This window comes from Impatiens glandulifera, chromosome 1 (assembly GCF_907164915.1).
Source record: "Impatiens glandulifera chromosome 1, dImpGla2.1, whole genome shotgun sequence".
NCBI classification, from domain to species: Eukaryota; Viridiplantae; Streptophyta; class Magnoliopsida; order Ericales; family Balsaminaceae; genus Impatiens; species Impatiens glandulifera.
In genome coordinates, this window is record NC_061862.1 from 112,977,686 (window position 1) to 113,005,445 (window position 27,760).

At 32.0% G+C, this 27,760-nt stretch overlaps 1 protein-coding gene and 1 non-coding gene across 2 annotated transcripts; one reads left to right on the top strand and one right to left on the bottom strand.

Moving 5' to 3' along the window:
• Window positions 1–15,911: 15,911 nt before the first annotated feature.
• On the bottom strand, window positions 15,912–15,985 carry TRNAN-GUU. The gene has a single exon. It is a non-coding gene; the product is annotated as a tRNA-Asn (tRNA).
• A 5,869-nt stretch (window positions 15,986–21,854) lies between these two features.
• On the top strand, window positions 21,855–26,905 carry LOC124919599 (probable serine/threonine-protein kinase PBL7). Its single transcript, XM_047459869.1, has 6 exons — window positions 21,855–22,265; window positions 22,340–22,587; window positions 24,329–24,720; window positions 24,985–25,117; window positions 26,200–26,289; window positions 26,557–26,905. The coding sequence occupies exons 1-6, from the start codon at window positions 21,965–21,967 to the stop codon at window positions 26,713–26,715; spliced, it is 1,323 nt and encodes a 440-aa protein (XP_047315825.1). The 5' UTR covers window positions 21,855–21,964; the 3' UTR covers window positions 26,716–26,905.
• Window positions 26,906–27,760: the final 855 nt, after the last annotated feature.

Below are 27,760 nucleotides of genomic sequence, written 5' to 3' on the forward strand. Positions count from 1 at the left end.
ATGATAATGAAAGATCAAGAGAATTCAATGTTTTTCTACCAACCTTGTCTTAACCTAATGGAAGCTTGGAGTCATCTTTAAAAAAAGAATATGGTCAATCCCCTAGTTTAGACACAAGGTTAGGATATTCACAAACAAAATAATTCTGAGCTCAGAATGCATGTGTACCAAACCTTCACAAAATTCAATGGCCAACTACATTTGAATAGAGGTTGTCCCTTTGGATAAGAGTATATGCCATATCGCTATGGCCCTTTCTTAATACATAACCAAACACCGAACCCTTAAAACGAGAATACTCTAATTTTTTTTTCTTTAGTTTCTTTGTGAAATAAACTAAAGTGAAGACTCTTAAAGTCAATTAGATTACTATGTTTCTACACGTACTAATATAAAATATGTATCTGCCAAACAAAAAATTATGTGCTATAGAATTATATTTTGGTTGTTCATCTCTAAGATATGACAATATCCTACATGGATAGTCTTCCTATCTACTTTTTTTTAGATTTAAGAGGAAGGTGAAACAATGGGTTCTATAACATAACTTCTGTAGAAAATTATTTTTCTAAAAAATGTGCATTGGTCGAGTCTACCATTCAAATCCTTCGTTATATCTCCATTGTGGGTGGAGTACTCAAATAGATAGGTAAAACATGAGACCGACCAATTTTTTATCGCATAAATCGCCCTAAAACACGTGGCATTCAAATGGATAAGAAGCTGAAAAAATGAAAGATCCTTTCACAAAAGAGAAAAGTTGTTTAAAACAGGAGAATGAGATGAATAAAATAATGTATAAAAATTGGCGACTCTGTTGTGGACTAACTAAATGCTTAGTTCAAAACATGTGTTGATCAAACTACTTTAACAATGAAGGATGTTACACTTCCTATTTTATTAGAATCTTTTCTTGAGGGCACGAAACCCATGAGCACAATGTGAATCTTACATTTGCATTTTGCTTGATTGCTTGTTTGCATGAGGAATTACCCCATCTGGTCTCATCGCCTCTTAATTGTTGTTTGTGAATATAAGTGTTTTGGTCAACACTATTTGCACACATGTAGACTCAAATGCATATACATGTTGAAGGTGTGTAGGCAAAAGTATCTAAAAGATGCTAACTACACCGACAGACTCATGTGCCCAAAATGTATCATCAGAACACGTAGATACATTCGTCTTTCTCATCTAATTTCTTCTTGATTAAGGGAATAGTTTGTCGTAAGTCAATATATGTGCTATCATTGATACATGTTTTGCATGCTAGAAGAAATAGACGCCCATAAACTTAAGAAATAAATATTTATTTCCAAAAATAAAAGTTAATTATAACTTTTGTTTTGCTAGGAAATATCTCAACTCCTGCAACTCGATGTTGATTGATACATCAACCACTTTTTCAACAATAGGGAGTCATATGCATGCTTTGGTACAAATGAGATCCTCTCACTAATTCGTACACCAGTCGACATTGCCTTCATCATTTATATGCACAATCATTGGAATCTAGACACTAGGAAATTTATCATAGGAGGGAGACACATCTGCCCTACTATCGAATACTTCAAAGAAATCATGACATCTCTTAATGACACTCCGTTTTGCCTTTCGCCTCCACAAGCACCAGTTCCCCGCAACCTCCAGTAGACATGTTTCGACTTTAATAGGAATGACGCTCAAGTTATAATGGTGCATAAAACCATTGACTTGACTAAGTAGAGTGAATCCATTATGCGCTCTAAAGACGTGGGACAAGAAAACATACTTTGTAGAAGAACAATGGTAATGTTGTTGGCTCATTTTATGTTGTGCCCTTCACAAGACAAGAGGCCTTCAACACGACTCGTTGAAGTTGTTGTCTCTATAGAAAATAGTTTGTATAGCCTAGCGGGATTAGTGCTAACTAAAATTCTCATGGGTCTTTGTAACATTCCTCGTTTTTCTTTCTACTTCCCTCAAAAAGGTTCTCTATTATTCTCTACATTTGACTTTTGGAAAAATTTTAATTTCTACCCAAAGTAGAGTATCCTTATTCTTCTTTCGCGCATTTTCAAGAGTAAAGATTGATTAGGGCTCACCCATTCTATCATGTTGAGTATACTCATCATATTACATACCTTTGACCTTTGTATCTCTTCAGAAATATGAAGTTTCTCATGGATGATAGTCCTTTTATCATCATGTTCAGCCTTTAAGAAGCGACTTCATACTATACTTTTCCCTTCTTTCGTCGACACAAAAGGAACATGGAAATATCTTCGAGAGGTAAAATTGTTCATGATGGTGGACCTATTCGTAATGAACTTTTCATCTGATATCTTGACATGTAGAGTAGAGCCTATTTCATTAGGTTCCTACGCGATTGGATCAATCACATCGAGGAAGCTAAAAATTTTCTTCAACCAATAAACAACTTAGACGAAAATGAAGCATTAAACGATGAGACGAACTCCAATGATAATGACAACTCATGTAGTTTTGTGTTACATTTATTTCCTTTATCTATTTAGCCTTACTACTTGTATGAACTCTTTGTGCACATGAGTGATTACCCTTTTGCTTATATGAACTATGTTATTTTTATTTTTAATTAGACTTAGAAATTTGGTGTTTTTTTTTTGGGGGGGGGGGGAACGGTTAAAACTATTTCATTAAAATCCCAAAAGTGGGAGGGTCAGAAATCAAAGCTAGATAAATCCTAGCTATGATTTAGGATGACAATCAAATGACTCTAAAAAAATGATTAGTAGCATTCATACATTCTAAAAAACAGAGATTACAAATAGAAAAGACTACATTCAAACCTAACTATCCTAGCCTGAGATTTTCGCATGCCATCTATCTTCATTGAGAGGCCTTCTTCCCCTTCCTCTTCCTCTTCCCCTTCCTCTTACGATGTAAGGAGATTGTATTGAAGAGGATGATGAGTATTGTTGTTTCTCATTTTGAATTCTCTCTTTGTACAAGCCCGTTCTGATTTGATAGAAAGAATTGTTTTTTAGAATTTCAGAGCTTTTACCTTTGTTATCTTCAACTTGAATTTCTATGTTTTTGTCTTCCTTATCTTCGGCTTTAGCTTCAGACTCCACATCGGTTTTGGAATCTTCTTTATCGGCTTTTGAATTCTCTGTTTCAGCTTTGAAATTTTGGGTGTCTTCCTCTTGAGTTTCCTCAACAACAACTTGAGGTTCATCTTCCATTTCCATCATGATCCTTCGCATTATAGAAAAAAAAATTCCTCTTCACCCTGATTCCTTTTACTTCCGTTCCTTCATTGTTTTCCTTTTTCCCAGAATCCTTCTTGCTTTCTTCTACAATTGTTTGATCTTTGAGTTTGGCCTCCTCTATTTCATTCTTTTTTTTTCTGTTTCCTGACTTTTCTGGTTTTTCTGCTCTTCTTCTTTAGCTTTATCACATTTATTGTGCAGGAAAGTATTACAGACAGCACACCTCTTTGGTTTCCATTTATAAGAGATTTTCATGACATTGTGCTTTCCTTTTCTGTCAACAACTGTCATTTTCATTGGCAGGACACTCTTAGGATGCACTTCAATGCTAATTCTAGCAAAAGAAAAGTGTTCTCCTCCTTCTGTTATTGGGTCAATATATAATGTTTCCCAATTGTACCTGCAAAATGACTAATTGCTTCAGCATTGTATATGTGGGCTGGAATGTTCCAAAGCTTGAACCAAATATGGGTTGTTTCCTTTGGTTTGCTTTGTAGATTCATCTCTTCTGGTCACTTTTCCAGCTTCATACAATTTGATCCTATGTAAGTATGCCCTTTCTCCAAGATTTCTTTTAGATTTGAGCCATTTTTGAACTGCAGAAAGTAGAGATCATGTATATTTGCAGAAACTTTTTCAAGCCCCTTTTCTCCCCACTGTATAATTAGAGCATCTTTGATAGTTGGGAATGATACTCTATTTTTCCCAATGAAGTTTCCAACCACTACAAATTCCCCGTCTTCAATATATTTATCCTCTACTTTAGAAGGCAGTTTGAATTCAAAAGGAGAGTTGAGTACCTCTACCTTTGTTTGGATATCCACCAAGTAGATTTTTCCTTTGTAGGCATGATCTTCAGATTTCTTTTCTACTTTATTCTTCCATACCTCGTTGACTTTCCATGTTGAATTACTCCTGATAGTGTAGGTCTTGTTTTGGGAGCCTTCATCAGCTCCTTCATTACATCAACTGACCATTTAACTATTTCCTCATATTCTATTTTCTTTAGTAAATTCCAGTTCTGAAGATAATGAATATTGAGTTGGACTGTTATTTGCTGAGCATTCACTTTACTGATTGTGATTTCACCATTCTTAGCATGCATTAGGAGTTTGGTAATTTGGTTTTTAAGACCGTTTCTCCTCAATTGATATGTTGGCCAGCTCAATAAGATGGGAAGCAGTTTGCTCATCTTCTTCTGAAACAGATTAGTTAACATCAAATATCTCCATTGGCTCGTCTTCATTAGACAAGTCATTAAAACAGACTTAACCCGAAAGAATTTGTTCCGTGGACCTTTTGAAGAATTATTGAACAATAGCCATTCATGATTAGATCCAACCTCTTCAAGGCATTCTGCTCTGCAGGAGCATCCCTGTCGAGAGAATTGAAATTGGCCTTTCTCTTCTCAATCATAGGAACCAGAAGACTTCCCATGATGTTAGACACCACCATATCTTTTCTTTTGAGGGCTTTAGATACCTCATTAGTTTTAGCCCATTTTAGGACTCTCTTTTCTGTCTTGATCAGATTCCTCCATTCTTTCATAATTTCCTTTCTTGAAAACATCTCTTAAAACTGAGTGGTTAATCTGTAGTTTACCCAAGTATCGAAGATGTTAATCTTCTCAGCAGCCTTCTTTTCCACGTCCTCCATCACGAGATTTATAATGCAACTGGCTTCAGAAACCTTCTCCAGAGATTCTGTAGCAATTGCCTTTCCCTTTCCAGGAACCACAGCTGGTTTGGGTTTAGGAGTTGGCAGGGGTTCGCAAATAGTGATGTCGGGAGCTCCCCTTGTTGATCTCATAATTTCAAAAGGGGTCAAGAGCTTTGGAAAGATTCCTTTTGGGAGTTCAAACACAACACCCTTTCCTGCAGCGCTGGTTTTGACAATAATAGGCTCAGCATTCAAAGGAAGAGGAGCTTGTTCAGATGGAAGAACAGCAGCAGGAATTTGAGCAAGAGCCTGTTCTGTTTCAGAAAAGATCACAGCGTTACCAGTAGCCTCAACCACTACTGATTCTTTAGGAAGGACAGGCGATTCAACCCTGTCAATATTTTCAGTATTCAGACCAACTAGCTCAACAGTTGGCCTTTCAGCTTGTTCCATCACAGGAACATCAATAATAGGCACTGAGGCCAGAAGAGAAGAAGAAGTTACCTTAATATACTTCTTAGACGGCTTAGACGCTCTATGCGCCTTAGATGCTTTAGATGCCTTAGACGGATCAGCATTATCACTAGAAGACTTAGTCGGTTTCTTCAACGGGCTAGGGGATGGAGAAAGAGACTGGAGGGGAATAGCCGTAAGAGGAGGAAGACTTGGTCTTGTTCTAGAGTCAACTACTCTAGAATCCTTCTTTTGAGATCTATTTTGGATATTCGTGCTAGCCGCAGACTTCATCACTGATTTAGTTCTTCCCCCCCGTAGACTAAACAGAAGCAGCCTGTCTTTTAGATTGAGTGACCGATTGACCACCTGTTTGTTGGCTGGATGAGCCAGAAGCCGTATCCTTCGAGAACTTCATACTCGCAAGAGTACTCTTCACAGAAAAACTGGTGAATATGGGACTCGGGTTAATTGCCTCACTCTCGCCCATAGACACACCCAAGTGTGTCATAAACCAACCGAGTTGGGCTGAGAAAGTCACACTCTCCTTGTTCCTAGAGTAAACCAACTGACATAGATTATAATATAATGTAGATGCCTAGTTGATTTGCATACCTTTACCGATGGTCGTCATGTAGTCGAAGCGGTCTTGGCTGTATAGGTCGAACAAACCTGCTTTGCCTTGAAGAGCCTTCGCCACTATATCATTTAAAAGACTAAAATGCGATTTTAGGGCCTTCTTCTTCCCGTTTAGCCTAATTAATGAACCATCATTGGAGAAAATAATCTTCATCTCCGAGATAGTTTCTGCTGGAAGAGGTGGATTGAAGGTGTGACCCTCCGTTGGAAGTTCCAAAAACTCAGCATAGGCCGCTTCATTGAAAGATATAGGAGTTTCGTTGATAGTCGTCGTAATAGAATCTTCGACCATGTTCGCCGACTTGAAAACTCCCTGACTTCTTTCTTGTAGAATATGAATGGTCCACCAAGGTACTTTCGAAGACCGGAATACTCCAGCGATTGGAACATATCAACAAGGTCCTGTTGATCAATGGTATAGACCGATGCAAAATCCACCTACAAGGTGTTGTGACCAAGAGTGATGGGTTTCTTGTTAGTCATTTTGAGAAAAAATGAAGAAGATGAACACGATTTCTTAAAGAGAAGTTAGAGAGAAATACCGGTTCTTAAGAAATTGTGAGCATAAAATCTTCAAACACATGCACGATGTCCTTAAATAGAATTCGAAAGGTCACATGTCTTAACCGTCACTTTTGACAAATAGGGCTCACCAATTAATGTTAGACGCCTTTTCCCAAACATAGTCATCATTAATTGGGTTTAAATCGAAAATAATTTAATATTTAAGGGTATGTTAGTCATTTTCCTTGACATTGAAAGACATGTGTCTTCAAGTCATTAATTAATGACTACTTTAGTGTTTGAGTAGAAAAATTAGATGACCGCGCGTGAAGACAGTTGTCCTCAATTAGTCTGAAGATGTAGCGTCTAACTGCACACGTAGTTAGACGTGTCCTTTGCTTCTACATTCTAGAATCTAGGTAGAATAGATGTCTATTAGACGCATGAGTCTATTAGACGCATGAGTCTATTAGACGCATGAGTCTATTAGATGCAGACGCAGGCGTCTAATCACACTTGTTTTATAGAAGTCTAAACGTCTATTAGACGTAGACGTCTAATTACGCATGGACAGCATGTATTAGACGTGTGTCTAGTTAGACGTTAGCGTCTAACTACGCTAGTCTTATAAACGTCTAAACGTCTATTAGACTTCGACGTCGAACCGCGTAGGTTTTAAACCAATACATTCCACCTCAAAAGCACAGACTGTGTAATCAGATGAATGTCTAAGTACTTGCTTTTCTTTTAGACGTCCTCGTCCAATAGACCGATTAAAGTTTTCATTTGCGTTCATCTGTTTAAACAAATTAAACATTAAATTCTCCTTAAATTTATGCATATTTACATAATGAATAATTAAATGTTTTGAGATCCTCAAGACCAAAAATATTTTTAAGGAAGAAACACTTAGTTGGTGGAAATGGTAAATGTGCCACTTGTTGATCTTCTGGAGCATGATCTCAAAAGAGTGTGCTCCACTTTTCCTCCATGTAGCTACCCTGTATCACCTACACAAAAATGTATTTACATATTTTTGTACCCACATTCACTTGGGTCCTCGATCAATTAATCCCTTAGGGATCCATATCTGAGTTATCTTGATGGATTTCCCATTTTGTGTAGTAATAAGTCCGTATGATTTAGGCTTAGCAGACGTCTTTCAGCTAGACGTTGATCCCTTAACTGTAGAGGATCGTTTTCTTTTAAAACTCCTTGACTTTCTGTCAGGTTTTGATATGCCAGACTTGTTGGCTTCTTCTAACCTAAGTTTCAGCTAGCTAACAGTTGGCGAAACATAAGTTATCTCATCCTTTAAAGTTAGATCATCACAGTTTGGATGTGTTCCAATATCAGTTAAACTCCCTTTGACAAAGCTTATTGGCTTAAGCTTGTCACTTGCTGAGTTTAACTTCTTATAGGACTTGTCTGAGTTATCGCTATCAAATCCTAAACTGGATTTGCATCCAGCAGGCCTCAACAGACTAATCTGATATTTGACAACTTCTCTAGACTTTGTCCAAGAACTGACAATATAAGTTAAACGTTGGTTTTCAGAAGAAAGAGTTTGAATATTTTCCTTGAGCGTCTCATTCTCAGATGAGAGCTCATTCATATTTTCAAAAACTTTTGGCTCGGAGTTCTGAAAAAAGTTGGTTCATCATTTTCAGATTTTGACAGTGTTTCGTTTTGAGATTCTGATAGTTTTTTATACTCCAAGACCATGTCATTTAGTGCAGCCACTAGTTCATCTCGTGAAAAATTTTAGAAGAGAAATTAGATACCTCAGATTCCTCTAAATCTTCCTCTTCACTTTCCAAGAAGCAAGCAAACTCTTAATCATCACTATCGCTGGATGATGAATAATCTGAGTCTCTTTGCATCCATTTGGCCTTGCTGTCAGTCGCCATGAGGGCCTTCAACTCATTTTCATTGTCTTTCTTCTTCTCATCACGTTTCGGCTTCCTACACTCCAACTTGTAATGACCTAGAATACCACAGTTAAAATACTTAACGTTAGCCTTAGATTTAGCTTTTTCATCATTGGTATTATTTGAAGAGCTTGAGTTAGGGTTTCTCTTCTTCATGTATTTCCCGAATTTCTTCACGAGGAGAGCCATTGCGTCATTTCTGAGCTACTGAGCAAACGTCTTTTCTTCAGTGGAAACTGGTGACTCCTCGATAATGACCAAAGCTTTATGATGACAGATGTGGGGTGCTCCTCTTCATTCCTAGAGTTCAACTCGAACTCATAAGCTTTAGATCGGCAAGCAAGTCAAAGAGCTCCATCTTATTGAGGTATTTGGACTCCCTCAACGCCATAGTCTTGATGTCCCACTCCCTTGGCAAAGCTCGCATGACCTTTATAGAAATCTTTCTATTGTTGTAGGTCTTGCCCAGAATAGATAGGGTGGTAACAATTTGACTAAATCTTGCATCAAACTCAGTCATCGTCTCTCCTTGACGCATCTTGAAGTTGTCGAACTGTTGGGTGGCAACCGTAATCTTGTTTTCTTTGGTTTGCGCATTTCCTTCACAGAGTTGATTGAGTCTGTCCACAAATTCTTTGGAACTCGCAAGATATGATGTAGTTGAACATGCTGCCGTCAAGTGATTTGTACAAGATGTCCATGGCCAAGTTGTCGAGGTTGTTCTTCCTCTTATCTTCACTTGTCCATTCAGATTTGTCTTTCTCAATCTTATAGGTCCTTCGGTGACAACACTCCACATGTCATCGTGCAAGGAAGCAAGATGGGCACGAACTCTCTTCTTCCACACAATGTAGTTTTTTTTCGAAAACATGAGGGATCTTGGAGGAGCTAGCATCTTTTGACATGATTTAGGTTCTTTAGAGGCTTGAGAATAGAAAGAGAGGCTTTGATACCAATTGATAGAATAGTTGGTACCAATAAAGACGGGGGTCTGACTATTGATAACAACTCACGATAAACGATTCGATTTTAACTCTATTAGAAGTTAAGATTTGTTTCTATTCTTCACAAATTCTTCGAACTCTTGAAACGGTTTCAAGGGCGGAAGTGTTCGTCGGATTTGAAGCTTTGAACCAATGACAGATGAAAGGCAAAAAGTAAAGAACACGGCAGATTGTTTATGGATGTTCGGAGCAAACCCTCTTACGTCACCCCTTCTTCCACAACCGGAAGGATTTCACTAAACTCTTTGAATCAAATAGTTTACTAATCTAGCTAACACTCTGTCGAACAAAACAACCTCTGTTCAACTTACAATATTAAGAACAATATTCTCTCAGCTAGACAGTTTTTGATTCTTTCTCTCTTGAACTTGGAAGATGATAGAAATCAATAAGCGCAAGAGTAATCTTGTGAATTGATCAGCAAGTACGAAAGTTCACAAGTTGTTCGAGAGATTCGTCCATTGTCCTTAAGCATCTATTTGTAGTAGAAGTACATTAACGGTCGAATCTTCTTCATGGAAACGTGGCAAGCGTCCATTGGAGGGTCGCCCAAAGGACAGGAGTACAGCAGACTCTGAGCAAATGGATTGTGGCCGTACAGAACTGGTAGTGCGCCAAATATCCTCTCTAATATTGTCTTGTACTGGACAAATCGTTGGAAGGACATTTGCGTACGTGGCATTCGTTCATTGGATACAATCAGCTGGCTTGTCAGACTGCACAAGAGTGAGTGGAGTAGAGTAGCAGATAACTAGTTGATCATGGGTAGACGTATGCTAACTTCAAACGGCTGCTGAAGCGAGACATTAGACTGTCAAGTTTAAGGGAGTTAGACGTTAACGTCTAATAGCGTGTCCATTAGACCGACAAGTCTGATGGAGTTAGACTGCAAAGTCTAACTACGCATCCCTTAAGACTTGTCTGAAGTTGCTAGATGTCAACGTCTAACTACATTTCTCATTAGACTACAACGTCTAATGGAGTTAGACCTCAATGTCTAACTACGTATCTGTTAGACTTCAACGTCTAACTACGTATCTGTTAGACTGCAACGTCTAACTAAGTTCACTTCAGACTTGTCTGAAGGAGTTAGACGCCAACGTCTAACTACGTTACCCATTAGACTACCACATCTAATGGAGTTAGACCTCAACGTCTAACTATGTATCTGTTAGACTTCAACGTCTAACTACGTATCTGTTAGACTGCAACGTCTAACTACGTTGACTTCAAACTTGTCTGATGGAGTTAGACGCCAACATCTAACTACGTTACCCATTAGACTACCACGTCTAATGGAGTTAGACCTCAACGTCTAACTATGTATTTATTAGACTTCAACGTCTAACTACGTATCTGTTAGACTGCAACGTCTAACTACGTTCACTTCAGACTTGTCTGAAGGAGTTAAACGCCAACGTCATGTCTAATGGAGTTAGACCTCAACGTCTAACTACGTATCTGTTAGATTTCAACGTCTAACTACGTATCACTTCAAACTTGTCTGAAGAAGTTAAACGTCAATGTCTAACTACGTATCTGTTAGACTTCAACGTCTAACTACATATTTGTTAGACTGAAACGTCTAACTACGTATCTGTTAGACTGAACGTCTAACTACGTATCTGTTAGACTGCAACGTCTAACTACGTAACATGTCTAATTAGTTTGCTTAGACTACGTCTAAGTTAGCAAAGTCTGCTGCACCTGCATAGAAACAATTAGACAACTTAACTTTATTGATATTTAAACATCATCAACACTCAGTTGTTTAATATTTTGTAATTTCCGTTAACTAACTCTTTACTTAGTTTTTCTCAATAATTTCTTCTAAGTTAATTAACTCTTCACTTAATTTTTCTCAACACAAGACATCTAAAACGTTACACTTGTCCATCTAGACGGAGAGATCATCATGATACCATTTTCATGGTCCAGAATTTTAAATAATCCACCACACACTATGATAATGATAAAGTATATCTATACACTTTAAAATTTATTGAATTTCTTTGTTGTCAACATTTATAATGTTGCTCCCAGTCATATAAAAAAATAAAAAGATTTTAGGAAAGAGGCATGTATCATTGAATCCACTTTCCAAGCCAGCATTTTTCAATCATAGATTGCAATCATCAATAATATCATTAAAAACCAGGTATCCGTACATGCTAGAAACACTATTTTTTCTTGCTCCTAACTTAAAAATCAGGTGACCATTTGACTATTTCTTCGATAGCTTGGATTTTTATCCTAAACCCTTTCATCTTTCTTCCACATTTGAAACAACCTTTTGGGTTTAAGCCACCTAACCATTGATCAAAATCTTATACACATAACCATCCATGTTAGCACATTATTTATAGTATGACTAGACTCATTCCTCATCATCGAACTCTATCAACATCACCTCAATGTTAACGAACGGTCTTCGTTACATAACATGACGATTTTGAGAACGTCCCCAAGTAAAACTGTGGATCGATGCACCCAATTGTAGGATCTAGTTGCTTCACTAGCATAGGGTTTCACTAGCAACCGTCATATGAGTAAAATCGAGAGACAATACCCGAAAACAACTGACAAAAACAAATGACACAAGCAGGGCCGGTCTTGAAAAGCTCTAAGATTTTGGAGGCCCTATGTAAATTTAAATTTTGGGTCCCTAAAATAGTAAAAAATAAAATTAATTTTAATTAATAAAATAAAATATAAATAATTATTATATTATAATATGAGACTAAAAAGGAGATAAAAAAAATTATTTTTATAATATATATTTAATATTAAAAGAGAAAAAAGAAAAAAAAAAATATTAATAATATAATATTATTAAATATAAAAAATTGGGACCCTATAAAAGTGGGAGGCCCTATGTAAGTGCATTAGTTGCCTTACCCCAGGACCGGCCCTGGACACAAGTCACACAACACTACCTTCACCACGGTTACGACGACTCCCATATTTGTATTGATTATTAATTTAAATGGATTCATAATCCACAGATTATTACCTAAAGAAATAATATAATTAGTTTGTGCCCCAGATCCCTAGAAAATATTAAAAAGAAACAAATTCATGTGAAGACATGAAACCTAAAGCAAACTGAATCCTTCTTTTAGGAACAAAATTATTCTTTTGTGTCCACCTTAAAAGCCCAACCCATTGAAGAATAATACTTCCTTTGCTTTCTTTATTTCTTGTCATCCTTTTTTAAGATCATTTACCCATTATTTCTGCATAAAGAGGTTTGAATAGGGACAAATGTGACTAGACTATAATTTATTCATTTATTTATCTCGATAAAATTAATGAATATGCTCTTGAACTATTCCTTTATTTTAATATTAACCTCTAAACTCTTTTATGTGAATTTCTTCTCTTAAAGCATAGAAGATAGGTTAACTCACTTAGCCTTCGAAGTTATAAAATATTTCTTTTATTAATCAATTTTGGGCTTATTTTTGCAAAACTCATTAGTATGACAAAAAAAATTTACTTAGAAAGGTGATGACTAATATGATCCCACAATCGATAACAATTTATTATAAATTTTTAATTTTAATATATATGTTATTTTATATAAGAATCTGACACAATATATTACTCTTTTAAGTCCAAATATCTTATCAGTGAAACTACTTAAGATGACTTATAGTTTATTTACATTTTAATAAAATAACGTTTGAACTCCACCAGAGTGGTTTAATGGAAAAAGTCGACTTAAAAAATCAAAAGCTCATGTGTTCGATTTCCACTTAAAGCGCTTGAATTAAAGTTGACGTGTCATGCTATTTCTTTTCATTTTTCATACAAAAAAACATTTGAAACTCCTTTTATGGTATAAAACAAAATAAAGGAATCAAAAGACATAAATTTATTTAAAAATAAATTAGAGGTTTATATCAAAATTAGAAAGTAGGTTACTTGATTATTTCTAAATTGTCTTATTTAATTTTTTTTTATTCATTTAATTTCCAAACTGATAAGATATTCATTTTCAACTAAAGTTTGTTAGGAAAAAAAAAAAATATATATATATATATATATATATAGGTGTGTCAATTCAGGTCAAATTTAGGTGGAGGAGTTTGGATTTGGGTTAGCGGGTTAAGTGATCTGAACTTAACCAGTTTAATTTGTAATTCGGGTCAAAATTTATATCGTGAATCTAATTTGTTTATTTGCAAATAATTCAAATCAAAATCGATTGACCGGACTCAATTCAAACTTAACCCGATACAATTAATATCATATCATTCTATTTTTTTTTTATTGAAATGACATTAACAAAAAAAAAAGGTTAAATTACAAATTCGTTTAAAAATCCTACAAAAGAATGAGTGAGTAAGTAAGAAAAGGAAAACACAAAATCTTACAAAAGAAAATTGTGAACAAGTTGGCAGGTCTACTTTGGGTCATTAAAGGTCTACCCGATTTTGACCATTTTATTAATTTAAACGAGTTGATCTAATTTTGATCTGAACCCAAAAATAAATTATTATGACCTGATTTTTTTGTGTTCAATTTGGGTCGTATTTTTGTATCGATCAGAACTATAATAGATGTAAAAAATATTTGAATTAGGTGTGTTTTGAATAAGCTTCTTCATTTAGAGTAATCCACATAAGAGGCTTGACTAATAACATATACCACCCATACATTTTATTTAAATTCGCTATTTCTAAATTCAACAATTTCATAATCTTGTCATATTTTTATCAATGAAATAATTTAGCTTAGAAAAAAAAGTAGGAAACAAAGAAAGAGTACAGATTCTGTACAATTTCAATGTAGGTTTTGCTTTTTTGCTCCCTCAATATCTAAGCATGCTAAAACAGCTCATTCAATGGTTTATGACCGTTAGTTTTCGTGGTCATTTCAAATCCATGTAAAAAGTGTGCTCACATATGGGGATTACCGAAAAACTCATTTGTTTCTTTATGGGCACCACTTTTGGCCATTATAAAATTGAGGCCTATAATAATTTATTAGAATAGCTTAAGACGATAGTCATATAAAATAGATATTTAATTAATTTGTTTATTGAAAATGCTTTAAATTAAAATAAATATGGTAACTATGAAAATGTGTTATCCTCCAACAATTACAAAAAAAAAATACAACCAACAAATTTAAAATTTGTATAAGATACCATCTTTTATTCTATATCTGACAAATAATATATTTTATCTATACCAGAATTTATGTTAAGTAGATTTTTGTAATATAAATAATTTAATACATTAAATAGTCATGACCAATTAATCACTAATATATAAAATAAGATATAATGTATTATAGGTAAAATTGTAATATAATTAACTTTGTTTTAGGCGTTATTTGGTTTGGATTATTTAAATAACTCAAATTTAAAAATATATATATATATTCACTTTTTAATTTTTAAATCAAATCATTCTATTCATTAAACAAAATATTAAATATATTTTATTTTAAGTTAATATTTTTTTATTATATATTAATATTATTTATATTTTTTTATCAAAAATATTTTATATTTCTTCAAAATCAATATAAATTATTATTTTCAAATAACTAAGATTATAGCAATAACCTCAATTAATCCAGAAAACCCTTATTATTTGTGATGGTGCACATACATGATAATGTATCAAAAGACCTTTTTCAGTTATTTTGTCTCATTATGGGATTTTAAAAATGAATCTAAACTTTGATAAAAAAAAAAAAAATTTAACAAATTTGTTATTAACGACTTAAAAAATAAATTTTAAAAAGAGATAATTAAAAAATAATAATAATTAAAAAAAATATTTTATCTAAAGATTTTGGTTTTTATCTAAATCCATTTTAAATTTATAAATTTATTCGCTACAAACAAAAAATTCGATTTGCAACATATTCGACCGGCTAAATTTTCTTTAAACTTGCGTGAATTTCACAAAACATAATTGAGAAAAACGATTAGAAGTATTGTTCATCCGGAGATCAAACTCAAAATTATGTAATGGTGAAAATTAATATATAGTCTCAAGAAGTAATACTAAAGTTGAATGTGACAATTTGATAGCCATTATTATTAGTATTTGCCCTTAAAATCTGATCCACCTCAACAAAATTAAACAAATCAAGTTAGAGAAATATTTAGTGTAAGAAAAGGTTGAAAAAGGGTCATGGAACTCACTCACATGCCACAAAACAGAAGAATTTTTTTGTGATGGGCCACCATAATAATTATTCATATGCATTCACATATTCTATGCTTGTAGATATATTGTGATAATGGTTTTTTGTTTGTATGTGTTTGCATGCTGATAAATGAAGGGACGGTAATGTTTGACCTTAAGAGGGGAAGTTGCCCGTGAATACCACTCATCTATCTTTTTTATTTTTATTAATCTTTGGAACAATATTTAATGGTTTATTAGTGCTACCCTACCCTCCTTAGAGATCACTCATTATAATTCTAGTATTGATTATTCTTGCCAATAAAATAAAAAAAGTGACGCTAGAAGGAGGGCTTGAACCTCCGACCTTGTGGTTAACAGCCACACGCTCTAACCAACTGAGCTATTCCAGCTTTTGTTTTAAATTTCAAGAATGGGCTTAAAATATATTTCAAAATATTCTCAACTCAATTCACATTTAAAAAACCTTGCTTAAAGTTTTAAAAACAAAATTGATAAACAAAACACGTTAATAATGAACCTACTCATTATACTTAAAGTGGTAAGAGTTTTAAATTTAAATATTAAGTTTTTAAGTTTTGATTCACACTATTGATTAAAGAGAAGTTGGTGGGCAACCTTATTATTAACGACAACAACACGATTGTTTATGGTAAAAGTTTTAAACTTATTAGATCTTAAGTTGAATTCATACTAATAATATAATAATAAAATGGTAGGAGTGTCAAATCTCTACACATTGATGGACTTAGGGTTTATGGACTTACTCATAATACCTAAAATGGTAATGAGTTTTTTTAGGGAAAATAATAAGGAATGAGGGCTTGAACTTTCAACTTTTGGTTAACAACCACAAACTTATTAGATATTAAGTTTCTCATTATTAGACCCACAAAATACCTAAAGTGATAAAATTTTGTTTAAAATGTTAGTGTCTCAAATTCAATTCAGAGGCTTGTACCTCTGAATTCATGGTAAACAGCCACACACACACTTATTAGATATTCTAGTTTCTCATGATTAGACTCACTAAATAACTAAAGTGATAAAATTTTGCTTAAAATGTTATAGTATCAAATTCAATTCATGCACATTCATTAGTGTTTGTAAAAAGTAATAACAGGTAGAAGGAGAGTTTGAACTACAACAATGACACGATTTTAACAAATTGAGTTTTTTCAACATAATTATAATCATAAAACTCATTAAGAATACTTAGATTAGTAAATGTTTTGAACTTAAAATATCAAGTCATAAGTTCAATTCACACTTAAAAAAACATAATTTGAAATTTGAAAAAAAAAAACATAATTTTTAAAAGAAGTATTGACCTACAATCTTGTGATTAACCATCACATGCACCCCCATTGATTGATGGACTTATTTATGGTACTTCAATGTAATATTTATTTTTTATTTATTTTTTAACAAAACTCTATCATAAAAAATAGTAAACAAATCTCAACATTGAACCATCTCTATGGACGAGACCTACTCTACCAAGACAGTGACCACCAAAAAAGCCCACAACAAACCCGATGAAACAAAAAGTAATGAGAAATGAAAGTCTTGAAAGAAATTGACTAAAGTGATGTTCAAACCAACATTGTCCCACATAACCGAAAAAAGGAAAAACTTGTGTCAAAACGTCGAGCTTGCCTCCATGCTCAACTCAGTCAAGAGGAACCAAATTGAGGCCCAAACCAAGGAACACCAGCAAAAGTGATTAGTCAAACACTGATGATGTCAAACCAAATAGCAAAAGGGAACAAGATAGAAACCAAAATCTCACATGAAACATGCTCATGGATGATTCTCACACCGGATTAACTATCACAAGCCATCTAGTAAACCCGAATAAACCGGCTATAAACCAAAACAACAACAACAAAAAAATCGGGAAAAACCGGTTAAACACATGTTTCAAAAATAACCCCATAACCTTACTTTCTCTTAATCTCGTTTAGAATATCCATAATGCATCATGTAGAAACAACTGTGTTTTCCATCAAAATCTCTGCAAGAACGGTCAAAATAAGACTCTTGAGAATATTGTTGAGCCTACTTCTATTGTTAAATATCTATCTTATGGAATGGGAATTCACCTCTTTTCAAGCCCAATGGCGATGCAATAATCCACTCACTTAAACCAAAATTCATTAATAGTTCCTTGCATAATTTAATCAACTCCGAGAAATGCTTTACAATAAACTCAAAAAATAGGTTCAACCTAAATTAAAGACAATGCAAAAGAATATGTGAGGTTGTCTCACCAGCCTCCCTACATAATTAACACATGTTCAAAAGTGACAATCACTTTTGATTGAAGTTTATTGTCAGGATACCATCATGGAGGGGAAATTTGAGGAGATGACCCTAAAAAATGGATGAAATGCGGAAAGTGTAGAAGATAAAAAAAAAAAGCGTTGGTGACCCCTTTTATTGTTTTTGGACGAAAATGCCCTAGTTGCGTCACGCAACCTCAGATTGCGTGACGCAATTTTTTATTTTTTTATTTTTCAAAAAATTTTAATTATGAAATTTTTTTGGACGAAAATGCCCCAGTTGTGTCACGCAATCACGTCACACAACCCCAGTTGCGTTACGCAATCGCGTCACGCAACTCCAGTTGCGTTACGCAATCGCGTCACGCAACTCCAGTTGCGTTACGCAATCGCGTCACGCAACTCCAGTTGCGTCACGCAATCGCGAGACGAAGAAAAATAATTCTGGTTGCGTCACACAACTGGAAGGGTACAATTGTTATTAAAAAAAAGAAGATCACCAGCGCTATTTCAATTATCCCCGCACAATTGGTTATTCACCCTATCAGTGGGGTCATTTGCTCAAATTTCCCTCATGCAGAGCACGATTGAATTAAATATATAAATTGTGGATGTTATACCATTTTACCAAACTATATGTCACATAACTATTCTATTTGATTTATCTATTTGATTTAATGATTAATAGTTGCTCATGCTAAACTTATTTGACTTTTTCACATCATAATGGTAATACAAACTATTAAAAATTAATTTTTTTAAAAATAAATCCTTTAAAAACACTAAAATAAAGTAACAAAGTTGGTCAAACAATAAACAAATTTAATGTTTTCAGATAGTCTGCCTTAGATATACATGAATAATGGATTTGTCTTCATTTAAAGTAACAAATTTTGTGTTAACAGTTTTGTTTCAAATTTAACTTTGAGTAATTATATATTATTAATTTTCCTTCCTAACTTATTTCTTGGTTTTAGGTTTGAAACCAGAAACTTTTCATGTTTATCCTTTTTATATTTTTTAAATGTCAGCTTCAACCATTTGTACAGTTTAATTATTTTTTCATTACTCATAATAATCCTATAACATTAACCCAATCCTTAGGAACACCATTCTTTATCATATTTTGATTAAAGAGTCAAATAACCACAATGTAAGAGCATTTGAAAAGAGGTGATCAATTGTTTCTTTTACAATCCGACACAATGGACATGACTTATCCTCAACGAACTTGAATAAGCTAATTCATTTTGATCACTAACTTTCCAAGAAAAACTAGTTAAAACTCTTATTGTTGTTAAGTTAAAACTCAATTGTTGCAATAATTGAATATGACAGAGTAATATTAATAGAATCAAATTTTGTTTTCTTGAGTGTGTGAATAACTAAATCTTGATGGGTGGTGGCATAAAGTAGCTAAATTATGTTGTTCATATTAGCTTCTATAAGGAAACACTCTACAGTAGAATAAATATTTATCTCATTTCAAAACACATTTGGATTGAGGTATGATTGAAAATTATCAATGAATGTATGAATACAGATATCTAGATATATGAAATATGTGTTTGGTTGAAATATACCATAAATCAAACAACTTTCAAACCTCTCAACAAGGATCAATGGTCTGTTTCATTAAAAATTGACTTTATTAGACATTTTGGGATTCATTATGTCTCTAATTTGATGCTTAATTGGAATTTTATGTCTCTTCTTATTTAGTTTTAGTTAGTTAATTAATAAGGTTAAAACACTTATAACCACACAACGATTTATTCAAATCAATATTATTGATAAGGCGAAATGAGAAACTTTATATTTGGTCTCTCATTCTATGTGGTCTCATTATGAGTTTAAAAATCTCGTTTAGATCCACATTTATGTAAAAAATAAAATGGATGAAAATATATTTGGAAACAAAAGTAAAAGTGTTAAATGATTCAAAATCTAATCAAATCCATTTGATTTAATATACCTAGCCCATTTAATATTGTATCATGGCTCATGTGATATTTTTTTAGTCAACCACCATTTTCAAAATTCAAAGTTTCAAACCCTTAATGATAAGATATCATTTATGATTTACCCATTCTTATTTAGAAGGTAGACCTGTGTTACTTTCTTGTCTGACACTAAACATCTATTTTCTGTAAGACAACAAAAGTAAAGAAGGAAAGTTAATTGATTAAGTAAAATGAGATTTGATACAATTTATATACCATCTAAAATTTTATTTGGTTTAGCAATGAACCACAATTTTTTTTATAACTATTTTTAACTTATATTTGAATCTTAACCGGTCATGTTATTATAATAAATGATCTTGAATATATTTTGTAAAGTTTTTTTTTTTAATTTGAAAAACTAGCTCACCTTACCTAGTTAAAATCATCGCTTCAATTTAAAATGTTTTTAATATAAATCGAATATAAAACATAGAATAATCTATTAGTGAAATTCTCTTCACTTCAACTATATAGCGAGTTTTGAATTTGAATAATGTGTAAATCACTTTGGACAACAATCAAATATACAAAGTTACTTGACTACATATGTTTTTAGCTTTTTTTTTTTAAAAAAATGTATTTAGATTTTGTTGAGATTGTAATATTTTAGATACATATTTACATGGGTTTCTATAATTCAATATCTCAATTACAGAAATTTGAATAGTTTTTTTAATTAGGCATATTTAAATATGGGCTTGCCAAAGTTCAATCATAGTCATACCCTGTTTTCAAGCTGATTCAGCCAGACTGATAATGAATGAAATCAAACAAATAATAAACATAAAAACAATATTACTTCCCTCATATTAAGGCACCAATTTGACTTTTTCACCCACGAAAAGAATTTATAAATAACCTTAGCCATTAGATTAGCATGTGAAATTGCAAGGAATTTAAAATTCAAGAGAAAATCTAATGGGTGTTAGACATGTGACAACATTTGTTTCTTTGCACATAAGATTTTTTTAATATAAGAAATTATTTTTAAAAATGTCATTATTCATACAACTGTTGTCCCAAAGAAGAGTTTCACAGAAATTGAGATGACAGAACATGAAAACAAAATAGAATGTTCAAAGTTTTCTGAATTATTTTGGGCATGAATAGACATTTAACTTGTTTTTCAATAACTTCCAATTTCTTGTGACACAAAGACAAAGACATATCCTCACTCAACACCAATGCAATGGACCAATTGAAACTACACACATAATTATGCAAACTCATTTTTTTTTTTAAATACTCAATTTGTCTATCCGTCCTTCAACTCTAACGATAAAAACATTTACAAAAATTATCGTTCTTACAAACACGACCTCAAATATACTAAAATAGACTTTGATTTATTTAAAATCATAAACCAAATAATCTTAAAACATCAAACGTATTATTTAAATCATAATTAAATTAACTCAATTTGGTATATGAAACATTAATAATCCCCCCCATAGGTTATTAAAAAACTTTTAGAAACCACTTAAGAGGAAGTGTGATTAGAACAAATATATTTATTATTATTATTTTTGAACATAATTCATACAAAATGATATAAATAAGTCATGTGGCTTAAACCAACACAAAAACATTATAAAAAATTGAGAGAAAATCAATAAAAATTCAGGACGACACAAGATATATTCACTAATGAAGAAAGAACCGATAAACAAAAACAAAACAATACTTATACGAGCACGGAAGTTAAATACAGTTCATTTAACAAATAAACTTTTGATTTACAAATTTATATTACAAATTTTTGATAATTTTAAATACGTTTTTGCATAAAATAGTCTTCCATCTATCCATAAATCCAAATAGAATCAAATTTAAAAATAGGTAATCTAAATTTAATCAAAACCATATTAAAATGAATTAAAATTGACAATTTCTCATTTAGATTCGTATATCTTACAAGAATAAAGCAAAAGTTTTTCTTTATATATATGAAATGAGGAAAAATACAAACTTCCAACCTTGAAGGCACACAAGCTAAGTACATCATCCACTTAATTACTCTTTCTTCATTGCCTCTTTCTCTGGTCATTTCTTCTTAGTGCATTGATTGATTTCTTCTCTCATGGAAGAAGAAACAAACAATTACAGTCCTCCATCAACAGAGCAACAATATCATAGAAGATCACAACCTCAAACTAATCTCCACTCTCACCAAGACAATAATATGGTCCCTCCCACCAAGATTCTCTTGATAATCTTACCCATTATCATTGTAATCATGATCATATCAATACTTCTCATCATAGTCATGCTCCGACGGTTGAAATCTGCAAAAAATGACAATTCCAAAGGCTGCAGTACTAGCAACAATGGAGATTGCATGTTTATGAGTCACAGCATTGTAAGCATCAATGCTAGTCCAGGTATTAAATTTGAAGTTTTTATACATATTTTCGATCTGGGTATTAACTAATTTATGTGTTTTTGTTATAATTAGATGATGGGAAGGGAAGATGTTTATATGGAGCAAATTCAGTTAGGGTTCCTACTGTAAAAGTGAGAGGAGTGCAGGTTTTCACTTTTAAAGAAGTTGAAATGGCAACTGGAAAATTTAAAGATGGAAATGTTATTGGAAATGGAGGTTTTGGTGTTGTTTACAGAGGGGTATTGAAAGATGGAACTGTAGCTGCAATTAAGAGGCTTCATAGAGAAGGAAAACTAGGGGAACGTGCATTCAGGATTGAGGTTTCTCCTTACTTCTTCTTTTTTTGTAAATCAAAATTATTAACTTTACATCCAATTTATTTAAAACAAAAGCAATTAGGCTAGTTAATCCAATTAGACGGATTAAACTAGAGATGCAAATGAGTCAAGTCGAACTCGAGTCAGCTTAAGCTCGAGTTTGAGCTGGACTCAATTAAGTATTTATTAGTTCGATTCGAACTCGAGCTCGAACGAGTTTATAAATTTGAGCTCGAAACCGACTTGATTATTTAACTAAAAATTCCGTTCACTCGAAAACTTGAACTAAAATTAAACTTTTAAACATTTGTGAAAAAATATATTTATTTCAAATTTTATCAGGCTCAAAAAAAACTTGAAAGAGCATCGAGGAAATATAAGCTCGAACTCGTCTCGAACATTAAACGAGTCAGCTCGAGCAAAGACAAACTCAAGTCGAGTATTAACTTTAAATTCATTTGAATAAGTAATAATTGTTATTTGAATAACAATTATTAATTGATTTGCACCCCTAGGTTTAATTCATTTGAATAAGTAATAATTGATTTGCACCTCTAGGTTTAATTCATTTGAATAAGTAATAATTGTTATTTTTGGAATTTATTCATTTTAAATTGTAAAGTAGAAATAATTTATAAACTAATAAAATTTAAAATTTTAAAAATTTAGGAGTTATATGATTTCTTTTTTATAAAATCAAAGCATTTTTTTAATAGTTCCATCAGTTAGAAAACATCTTGGTTTTTTATATATAAAAATAAGTAATATAAGATTATAAGAAAATAATACCAAGGTTATATTAAAATGAAATATTCAAACTTAGACTAATTGATATTAAAAAAAAGTTTAATATCAAGGTTATATTAAATTGAAATATTCTATTTTATAAAATTGATATTAGACTAAAGTCTAATATCATTTCTCACTTGTGCTTCTCTTGTAAGAAGATATGATTTATCATAGATCTTTTATTGTGCCCCCCACATGGTTTATAATATTTAATGACAACATTTAATGAAAAGCCTATTTAAACATTAAATTTCATAACATCTTAGAATTTAATGTAGTCTTTAATTAGTCTTGGATCAATATAAGTATCTAAATCTATATTATTTGATCAATTGATTTGAATAATAATTTTTTATTTTATTTCTACTCATTTTCCTTATCCTACAATATTACAAAACAACCATTAACTCATCTATCATAGAGAAAGACCACCCTATATATACTGCCCATAGTCTCTCATAGTCATAGTGCATATATAGGGCCAAAAACAGTTGACTCTTTTCCATTCATTGGCTCCTTATCCTTCCATTCATTTGAGAATATTATTTGAAATTTTGTTTTTCTAGTCTTTTTATAAGTTCACTTAGGCCTTGTTCGTATTTGGGTTTTCAAAATAACTCAACCAAATCAATTGTCACTTCACTCCCCCTCTCATCCTTCAAATCAATCAAGTCATTAACCAAAATACTAAAATACCTTCTATTTTAAATTATAATTATTTATTTTATTTCTATATATCAATACCTTTTAAGTCTTTTTACCAAAAAAACATCATCATTTCCTTAAGATTATCACCAATCATTATCAATAATCATTTTTCTCTCTTTCCAGGTTATTTAAATAACCTGGACCGAACAAGCCCTTAATGTTCTTAATTTCGTGTTAATGGTAAATCAATAATAAAAACAAAATTTAAAAATGAAGAAAGTAACCCTATTTTTTTCGATTTCTCCAGGTTGACTTACTAAGCCGGTTACATTGTCCCTACTTGGTGCAACTACTTGGCTACTGTGCAGACCAACACCACAGGCTCTTAGTATTTGAGTTCATGTCAAATGGTAGCCTACAAAGTCACCTTCATAATTCAATTATCCCTTACAGATCATCAACTTTGAATTGGGGGATAAGACTCCGAATAGCTCTAGACTGCGCTCGGGGCCTCGAGTATCTGCATGAGCATACGGTTCCATCTGTTATTCATCGCGATTTCAAATCGAGTAATATTCTATTGAACCAACATTTCAGAGCTAAGGTCTCTGATTTTGGCCTTGCCAAGACCGGTTCCGATAAAATCAATGGTTTGGTTTCTACTCGAGTTTTGGGGACCACCGGTTATTTAGCACCCGAGTGAGTTTTAACATAATTAATTTTCTAGACAAGTTCATATAATTTATTCACTAGTTAAGGTCCCCCACATAAGAAATTAGCTGGCATGAATTAGAGGTCTCTTTGGGGGGTGTTTGGCCATTTTGAGACTACATTACAAAAACATGTTTTTCTTTTTCATTCTTTAATTATTAACATGATCATAATAGTTTGTCACAATTAGTTAGAATATGTACAGTTCTAATCAATCAATGTTTCTTGAAAATTTTATTGGGCTTAATGCAGATATGCTTCAACCGGCAAACTCACAACAAAATCTGATGTATATAGCTATGGTGTGGTTTTATTGGAGCTTATAACAGGTCGTGTACCAGTCGACACCAAACAGCCTCCTGGAGAACATGTTCTTGTTTCATGGGTGAGTCTCGATACATAAATTTTAGCAAAATTTTAGGTTTTTATGATTTTTAGTTATGATAGAGTCGAAATCGAGTTAAATTAATCTTAGGCCTTGTTTGTATCAAGTTATTTAAATAACCTAGTTATTTGAAAAAATCATAATTTGTTACGATTTGTAGGAGTTAAGAAATTTTTTGGTAAAATGACTTAAAATATATTAATATATAATATAATAAAATAAAATAAAATAATTATTTAAATAGAAAGTATTTTAGTATTTTAGTTAATAAATAGAGTAATATGAATGAGAATGAGAAATGATGTGATAGTACTTTTTATTTTGATTATTCAAATAACTCAAATTGAATAAAGACTTTAATTTAGTTGAATTATATTATATTGAGATTTCATGATTTCACATGTTTACAATTTACTATAGAAAGAAATTGAATTGATATTTACATAATTATCAATTATATAAAATAAAAGAGAATCATATAATGAATTTTCTAACTATATGTTTTTATAATGTTTTTGTTTTGTTCAGGAAAACATGTACATACTTTTTTCAAATATATTCTCAAATGATTTAAAAAAAACGATGTCAAGTCATATATGAGATTATGAGTAGGGTTTAATTTATTATACAATTATTTTGTCTTTAATTTAGTAGTTAGAATATACTATTCTTTGTAATTTATGCATTTTAAACCTTAAAAAATAAAAGATTATGTGATGATGTTACAGAAAAAAATATATATGTTCAGTTGATGAATGAATGGTTATGATAAGCAACTAAAAGGATATTTTTGTTAACAAAAATTGAATTTTCTTTATTAATCTAGTTTAAATACAGCTTTGTAAAAACTTATTTAATTGATGAAAGGGTTATAAATATTATTATGGTTCTTGATTTAAATATTAAATTTATAATATATTACTTTATTAATTAGTAGCACTCTTTTTTTTGTAATAATCTACTTGATTTTTTTTGTTCTACACTTATTTTTATAAACTAAAAGTTTAGTTATTTTTTTATATGACCCACACAAAGTATATTAAATGGTATGCTTTTTATGATAAATATGTTTAATATTGAAGGCTCTTCCAAGGCTAACAAACAGAGAAAAAGTAATGGAAATGGTAGACCCATCTCTTCAAGGACAGTATTCAAGGAAGGACTTAATCCAGGTCAGTTGGTCTGCTGGAAATATTCCATTTTAATCACGTTATTGATTCAGAATTCAAATAATATCTTTTTATTTTTATTTTTAAGAACATTACAATTTCATTGATTGTTAATTTCTGTAAAAAAAACTCAAACTATACAAGAAAACAAGATAAAAACGATTATGTACAAGTTTTGAAGTGATTTATCGTAATAACTTATAATATAATTGAGAAAATTTTGATGATGCGGAAATTTGAAGTATTTTTCAAATGTTTTGGGATTTTTAGGTAGCAGCCATTGCAGCAATGTGTGTTCAACCAGAGTCAGATTATCGTCCCTTAATGACAGACGTGGTGCAGTCTTTAATTCCTCTCGTGAAGAACAACTCGACTCCGTGTTCAACAAATTCGAGCCGATATAGTCAGAATGCAAGTCCAAGGTGTTAGGAATCAAGCTGTTCGAATTCGTTGTTTCTCCTATAATAATGCACTATGAATGATTTTATTATATATTTATAGAGGAAGCATATGAGCCAAAATATGCTTTAAATGTCTAAGAAATATATCTGTAATTCATTGGTATCTACTCTTTTTGTAGTTCTAGGTTGAATAAATGAAGTGTTTCCTTCTAGATACATATATTGCAGACGAAATTAGAATGGAACCGATTGAAATAGATGCTACATATAAATCCAAAAACATTTTTAAATAGTTCAAATATCCAAATCTTCAACTTTTTCTATAATTTATATGTCATAAGTTATCTGGAATCAAAATAATAATTAATTGAGGGTAACATCTATTTTTAGTTTGTTTTACTTCATGTTCGAATTCGAATTGACTTGTCTGCAGAGTTAATTTTGTTGGTTTTGATTATATTGATATTTTTGTAATCGCTTTGTAAATTTAGAAATATTTGTGTATTTCAAATGACAGAGAAGTGATTTGTTTGAAAAAAAAGAAGTATTGAATTTAATTTCATTCAAAATTTTGCTAGAGAGAAATAAAAGAGTATTCTAAAACAAATCTCACAAGGTGAAAATCCTTTAGAGCTCACTTATTATTATATTTGTCAGAGATTTAAAATAGAAACTGGTACTCAATTAACTATACTTAGATATTTTGATCAATCTCCAAATGGGTTACAGTAGTGGTGGCCAAAAAATCCGATCCGTAAGACCCGATCAGTTGATTCGGCCGATTCGATCCGAAAAAATCCGTATCCGATATTTTTCCCGGATTTTCGGATCGGATACGGATCGGACAAAAAAGATTTCGGATATCCGAAGCCGATCTGATCATTTTTAAAATTTATTAAATAAACAAATCCAAACAAAAATATAATTAAATAAATACAAACCCAACCAAAAATCTCTCTCTTCCTATATTTTCCTTCATGTTTCTCTTTACAAACCCAAATAAAAATATAATTAAACAATTACAAACTAAACAAAAATCTATCTCTTCCTTTTTTCTCTTTACAAACCAAAAC

Excerpts from the sequence above, each read along its gene's own strand:
- LOC124919599 (XM_047459869.1), top strand. The coding sequence starts at position 21,965 with ATGGAAGAAGAAACAAACAATTACAGTCCTCCATCAACAGAGCAACAA. Across the intron at positions 22,266-22,339 it reads AAGCATCAATGCTAGTCCAG|ATGATGGGAAGGGAAGATGT; the intron begins GTATTAAATTTG and ends TGTTATAATTAG. Across the intron at positions 24,721-24,984 it reads ACCGGTTATTTAGCACCCGA|ATATGCTTCAACCGGCAAAC; the intron begins GTGAGTTTTAAC and ends GGCTTAATGCAG.